At 30.6% G+C, this 7,651-nt stretch overlaps 1 protein-coding gene across 21 annotated transcripts in view; it reads left to right on the top strand.

Moving 5' to 3' along the window:
* Positions 1-772: 772 nt before the first annotated feature.
* The window catches only part of LOC105148659 (sugar transporter SWEET1), a 35,525-nt gene continuing 28,646 nt past the window's right edge, over positions 773-7,651 (top strand). Inside the window, exons 1-6 of one of the 21 annotated variants that reach the window (XR_015545432.1) lie at positions 1,157-1,537; positions 1,599-1,701; positions 2,979-3,094; positions 3,275-3,456; positions 3,662-3,730; positions 5,838-6,559. Coding sequence is in view for 2 of the 21 variants with exons in the window: in XM_087407118.1 (XP_087263244.1) it covers positions 1,461-1,537 (77 nt within the window). In the remaining 19 variants the exon portion in view is untranslated. Of the gene's footprint in view, positions 1,538-1,598; positions 1,702-2,978; positions 3,095-3,274; positions 4,516-5,837; positions 6,560-7,651 lie in introns of those variants that run through there. The other 20 variants (XR_015545430.1, XR_015545431.1, XR_015545427.1 and 17 more) reach the window with 20 other exon arrangements.

Below are 7,651 nucleotides of genomic sequence, written 5' to 3'. Positions count from 1 at the left end.
TGCTATCAAAACTTTAGATTAGCAGTTTATTTTATATGATTGCAGTTTCCGTTACGGGTAAGGTTTTTGTACATCTATTTTCCCATATAAAAATACTTATTTTATTTTATTATTAAAGGCACTGACATCATGAGTTCCATTCAGTCTTGTAACTGGCATGGGAAAATGTATTCTCGACAGAGAATTTAGCTTGGCTTTCCTGGAGAGACTGCAATAAATAAATTTCACATCTTCCGATCTTTTATTATATTGGGTCATCTAAAAAGTATCCGCGGTACTTTGTCACTAGATATATGACCATCAACACACATCTAGTGACAAAAAACCGCGGATACTTTTTAGATGACCCAATATATGTAAGCTGATTAAGTATACAACTTTTGCGTCTGGAGGTTAAAATCAAAGGTTAATCGAAACGCACGGGAATGATTATCGTTTAACAATTGCCCTTAATTTTATACATAATTTTATATAATTTGATACAGTCCATATTTATTGGATCATCTAAAAAGTATCCGCGGTTTTTTGTCACTAGATGTGTGTTGATGGTCATATATTTAATGACAAAGTACCGCGGATACTTTTTAGATGACCCAATATAAGATTTATGATTCAAGGTTTTGGATGAAGAAAGAATTGGGTTATGTGACCAAATTGTTAAAATTTGACTTGATAATTCTTTCAGTAACCGAAATCTTGAATTGATTTTTATTATCGCGAAGACAAGGCTTTAAAATTTGTATAAAAAAAAAATGAATGTTACCTTCCTAAAATAAAGATAATTCCTAGGTAGGCGCAAAGACAAATTTCTGATTATAACTTCACTAGTACGTCCAATCGGTGTAAAATTCATACGATTTAATATTCTTTTTAAATCAATCCATAAAAATTTTATTTATCCACACCATTTAAAATTCTTTTTCATTTCTTTTTCTTTTTATGCACTTTCTGTCATTCTTCTATCAATTTCTAATGTTTCTATCAATTTTCTATTATTTTTTATAAAGGGTATGGCCCTACGCACAATAGAATTAATAGAAAGGAATTAGAAATAAAGAATAACGATTTTAATCTATCAGAAATCGGATATGGAAAATCGGATACGGTTTTTGATAGGTTGAAATAATTACTCATTATTTCTAATTCCTTATTCCTGCTATTGTGCACAGAGCCTATCACGATTTAAATATAATTAAAGTAATATAAGCGCCACCTGGGTGAATATTCCAAAATGAATTAACGCAGCCTAAAACTTTATATGGAAGTTTGCCATATATGATTAGTGTCGCTAGTGTACCGGAGTTTCGAGCGTGTCATGAAATAGACAGGCATGGCCCCTCTCTGTGCTCCTATGACTTTGATGTTCGAAGTATTTGATATTGGTAACAATTCACGGGTTAATTGAACGAGTTAGTGTGAACCTTGAATAAAATAAGTCAAAGTAACTCAAGACAAGAAAGATGGCCTTAGAAGATTATAAAGAAGTTGTAGGATCTTGTGCCATGTATACTACAATGGCACAAATGTTATCTGGCACGTAAGTATGCTATGATAATAATATTTTTGGTAATTATTCAGAAGACGCTCTTCACCTTCAGTTTCAATGGAATTATACTCATTCGATGCGTTTTTGCATGAAACGGAAAAATCTAGTTGTAAAATATGCTCAGTTCCGCGAAGCGAGAATATTAATCATTAAAGGTAATTGTTCAGTTTAGCAACGTCACCTCAGAAATCGCTGCGTTCAGCAGAACGTTTATTTTGCAACTGTTGGAAGTTTTCTTTACGCTGATTGGGTTATGCTTTTAGATCAAGAGGAATGGTCCTATCTCAGCAGAGAATCATAAAACTGTTGTGTTCTGCTGAACGCAGCCGATAAAATTAGTTTCACTTAACGCGTTTTTGTTCGAAACGAACGAATCTGCATCGCTCTGCTTCACGAATCGAAACATTAAGCGTTAAAGTTGGCAATTATTGAGATTAGAAAATCCCGTCAGCCGTGAAATACTGCACTCGGTCACATTTTCATGCTCTATGGCCACATGTGAACTGCGTTCGGGAATACACACCAAGTACATCCAATAATCAGAAGGTTTGTTCGCGTTGCATGTTCTAACATGCTCTAAAATGCTCCTACCATAGCATTTACTCACTCTTAACTCATTGAAATGAGTAAAAGCTATAACAAGAGCACATTGGAGCATGCTGGAACATGCGACGCGAACAAACCTTCAGAGAATCAAGAGAGAGTGGGACGACGAGTGTTCCTCTTCTCTGATTGGTTCCGCCATTTATAGTGCACTTCTGCAAATGTGTATGTGTGTGTATGTATTTACATATATGTCATGTAGCGAATTCGGTCGCCTGCACTAAGTACACTGAGTGCATTTTCCCAGTGTAGCGTGTTCAATCGATGATTCCTGTTTGGTGCATTGCACTCATCGTATTCGGTAATGTTACACTATTACGCTACATACCATATTCTATATGTGACAAGGTATATCCACACAAAAATTTGCATAGCCACATAATCGTATAATGTACAATTATAAAGAAAATTATCCAATCACATTTTACGTACAATTTTATAAGAACGATTGGATAATTTTCATAATTATGTATATATACATATATATATCATAAAAATTCTTATTGTTATATAAATTTACTTTCTTCTTTATCATTTGAAAACTCATTTATAACATGAAATTCTTTATTTTTGGTTTTTTTCTTTTATGCAACTAACAATAAAATTTGCTACCTCATCGTCACTACTGTTGCTTTCTAATATTTCATTTAGAAACAAAAATCGTTTAAACGCCATTATTTCAATCTAACCGCGATTTTCCAGTAGTCTCAGCAAACTGCACTGTCGAAATTGGCAGTGCAAGAAATTTTGCATTCGTTCAGTTTCCTTTATAATATTCGAATATAAGATTTAATATTTATACTATAATTGTATACATTATAATATTTAGTTTCAGAAAAATTTTCGTTTGCGACGAAATACATATTTACAATTAAAAAATTTATTTGAAGAATCGGATTTTTGCCAAAATACTATTAATGATACAAAATTACTAACATTTTTGTGGTAATAAATTATATGTTAAAAATATACACACGCATATACATACGCATTATACACACACACACACACACACACACACACACACACACAAATATGTTTATATATGCATATTTATTTCTATGATATAAAAAAATATTAATTAAGTAGTACGTATATACATTTACTTAAATATTTTCATTAAAGGTTTGCAGGTAATAAAAGTGTTATTAGAGATGTAGCAAGCAGATTTAATATGGCAGAATCCACATTTCACCTTGTTTGTGACAATATTATGGATTTTTATGTATAATAACTTGGCAGGATCTATTATAAAATTTCAGAAAACAATTGAAGAAAAGGCAAAGATTTCAGAAAAATTTGAAAATGTAAATAAAAGACAAACATTCCTATGAATTATATATTAAATGTATTTTAAACAAGAAAACTTTTTAGTCAATAGGTGATAATGCCAATAAGAACCGACATTGGATATTGTATTTAATTTACTAACAAAAATTAGATTATAATATTACATACGTTTCGCTCTTTTTTTAGTTTGGATTCTCTTCAATGTATATAATTACTTTTTAGCAATTATTCATATTCATAGTCGAAATTGTCCGCAATAATTTTATTGTCGACGTTAATATTTCATTGAAAGTAAGTACAAAGTAAGTACAAATAAGTAATATAATATAGAAATCGAGACGAATTATAAAATCGACTTCTTTAGCACTGTAAGCAATATGTAATGCGAAGAGAAGGTTTCTTGATATTTTCACAGGGCCGCCTAATAAATTCATGATGCACGTGTTTTCAAATTATCTTTCATAAGTAATATGTTGCCAAATACATGTGGAAATGAATGATATATATTGGGCGACGCTGCCTTACAAAAAATATCTTGTTATTCCTTATCGAGACTATGAAAATTTTACACAGACGCAACGAAATTTCAATTATAAATTTTCTGTTTGTCGTGTAAAAATCGAAAATGCCTTTGGTTTGTTAAAAGTACGATTCAAACAATTAATGAAGTTAGAGTTTCATACCATTCAACATTGCTGTAAATTTATTATAAATGCACGTGCATTACACAATTTGTGTATTCTTCATGAAGATGAATTAGATGATTTGTTAGAGGAAATAGATGAACAATTTCAAAACAATGAAATTAATTTAGAAGTAAATTATAAAGATAATGAACTGCAGGTGAACAAAAAAGGAACTTTTTATGAAACATTAGGTTAATTTACAACATAAAAAGCTTTTAAGTTTACATGTATTTGTGAATACAGCTTTATAACATAAATATTGCATTACAAAAACACGATAATATGATTGTATTATGATTTCATTAACTGTAGAAATATTTAACATTGTGTAATTTTGTATATATTTGTTTTGAAAGGTAAATAAATAATAATAACAAGAAAAAGAACAAAGTTATATTATTTATGTAACATTATATTTCGTAACTATGCAAATATCAATAAAGTATTGTATAATAATACTTGAAACTTGATGAATTCGATCACACTCGCACTATACTGTATCAGTGCGTATTAAAAGCTGCTTTATATGAAATATCTTAATGCAATGATACAATATAATATCAACTTTGATAATAAAATGATACATATATATTTTGTTAAATAACGTGACATGTCATTAGTAAATAGTTAATTATTTAAAATATATTTATATATTTGCATTTAATTTTGCTAATTTTGCTTATAAAGAAGCTTTTAATATGCACTGATCTAGCGTAGCGCAAGTGACCGAATTCAATATTAAAATATTACGTAATAATATTGCACATATAAATATCAAAATAATATAAATATTACAACTGTTTAATATCTATAGTTGAATATAGCTATAATACATACATTTCTTTTGTACAGTATGTTCTTAGAAAACAAAGAAAAGTAACGTTATTACAGTACACATTATACCATGCAAATATTAAAATATATATCAGAGAATATTTGATAAAAAATATTGAGATATATGTATAAGTAATAATACGGCGCGTTTTTTACAATGTCACTCGCGTACGACACACATACATTAAATATATGTATGCATTGTATTGTAATTCTCTTTTATACTTTTTTTTTAATATAAAACAAATTTAACTTTATATCGAGATTAAAGGAAAATTACAATATTTGTATTTCATATTAACTAAAAAAATGACTTGATCTTATCACATTTTTTTTTTTAATATAAACATATTCTTTTTATATATTATTGTACTGCTATATGTTTAGAAATAACACAGAAAAGCAATGTGGAAAAAAATATTTTTTAATATCACGATATATGTTTTAGAAATCCTTATTCTCTTTTTCAAAAAAAACTTTTCAACAATCTAATTTTTTCTTCATGTCGTTCTTGCTTCTTAATTTCTTGTTCTTTGAATCTCAACTAAAGTTTTAAGTATGCCACGTTTAGTTTTTTCTCTTTTTTTGAATTAGATGCTCTTGAAATTTTTAACGTTAAGTATAATATTACTTAAATTTTATAATATCTCTGTTCTACACTATTGTCTTTAGCAATTTTATTAATTTCATTTTCAAACTTTACTTTAACTTGCTTTGTACCGGACACTGAATTATTTTTTTTTCTCAAATACGTTTTCTTCTAAGAACAGTTTTATAACGATTTTCTCATTGGATATACGTTTTTATGCTTAAACTTTTTTCTAAATCTTTTGAGATTTCTAGCCACATTAACTTTTTATTTTTGAATTGGTTCATAGGATCAACTAACTCCAAGTACTCAGCATATTTATCTAATAACAATCTGGTACTTTCATCTGATCACCCGTCGACGTTATTTTTGCATCCAACTCGACGTTTTCGGAATTTGAAGAGTAAAATGTTTCACTCATTTCCAAATTAGAATTATCTGGAAATTCCCACCTGCAGCAAACTTTCTTTATTCAGCATAATTACATTTGACTCTCCTGTAATAATAATAATAATAATAATAATAATAATATGGGTCATCTAAAAAGTATCTGCGGTTTTTTGTCACTAGATGGTGTTGATGGTCATAAATGACCCAATACTTAGAGGCATTCGATGTGTATTAAATATTAGATGTTGGAATTAATTCGTAGCGTTTTTAATGAAAGAATGTTATTTATTTCACATGAGCATTAAAAAATACATTAATGAAAGTACTTCCCATCACTTGTAAAACGCTACGAATTAATTCCAACACCTAATATATAATTCCGAACGTAGCTGTACATGCGTTTTTGATATTTCTTACATTATATTTGTTACAATAAAGTGTACGAAATTTGAACTTAACATTTTGAAGCAAAAGACTCTGCTCTGCTCTTGTTATGTGTGAAAAGTTGTAAACTCATGTGAAATCGCTCACGGGTTTATAACTTTCCACGTGAAGCACGATTCCACATAGGAAACTTTTCAAGTTTGCATGCAAAACGAGATATAATTAAAAAAAAAAGAATTGATTTTAGTTTTAAAAGGGGGAATGGGAATCCTTCGCACATACATATGTACTTAGCGAATGCGGAGCGTTTCTATGGTGGAAGTATTACAGTTCGGCCAAACCATGCCTACTTTTGCTCCGCGTCGTCTATAGTGTGCATGGACAATTGTGAAACGCGAAACATGGGGCAGTATTCATAGTTCTTATTTTCAAACGTTTTAAATAATGTCTTAATATGCTAATACAGTCCTCGGATTGACTTATGACATTTTAAGATTGTATTTAAGACAGTTTTAAATGTAAGAATTGACTGTGAATACTGACCTGCTTCGCGTCGTGAAGTTGATACTGAATCTTTCTTTATTTAACACACTTTATGTTTTTCTTTCTATAGAAAGAGAACCTAAGATGCATTATGAAGTGTGTATACATATATATATATACATATACAGGGTGTCTCTTAAGATGGGTCGGGGCCACATTGGAGGTGGAGAATGGATCAAAAATGGAACAAAAAATTCTTATGTCATTTTGAAATATTCGTAGTTTTCGAATTAAAAAAGGAAACGTCTAAGCCAATATGCAGTTTATCCGCGTCGCGCGAATTCGTAGGACGACTCACAGTCGAGTGACGGTGCGCAAGGAGGCAGAAAGAGCGCTTCGTCGGGCCCTATGTGGCCCATCTTAAAAAAGTATGTATAATATGTGTATATATATATATATATATATATATACAGGATGCGTCACCAAAATCCGGACAAATTTCAATTCAAATTTTCTGTTATACTGTGCTTCCGCCAGAGATTGTTATTGGCGTCCAAGAAAGCCTGATGCTTCTAGTAAATAGTCATATTCTCAAAATGGCCGCGATGTTGAAACCAAGTGCGGAGTATAATCGAAGAGCCGCGATCATCAAAGACCTTCGCGCCGGGCGCTCAGCAACGGAAATAATTCGGTTCTTTGGATATCCGAGATCCACTGTTTATGACGTTGTGGCAAAATATACGGCTTTAGAACAGTTCAACGAAGGTTCCAGTATGCCAGCGAGGAAGAGTCACTCGAAAGAACGCACGGGTCCGCGAGGATCCCTGCAGTCGTTGAAAGGGCTCA

Source organism: Acromyrmex echinatior, chromosome 6 (assembly GCF_024713525.1).
Source record: "Acromyrmex echinatior isolate Ae372 chromosome 6, ASM2471352v2, whole genome shotgun sequence".
Lineage (NCBI taxonomy): Eukaryota > Metazoa > Arthropoda > Insecta > Hymenoptera > Formicidae > Acromyrmex > Acromyrmex echinatior.
This window is presented reverse-complemented; position numbering and strand designations above follow the sequence as displayed.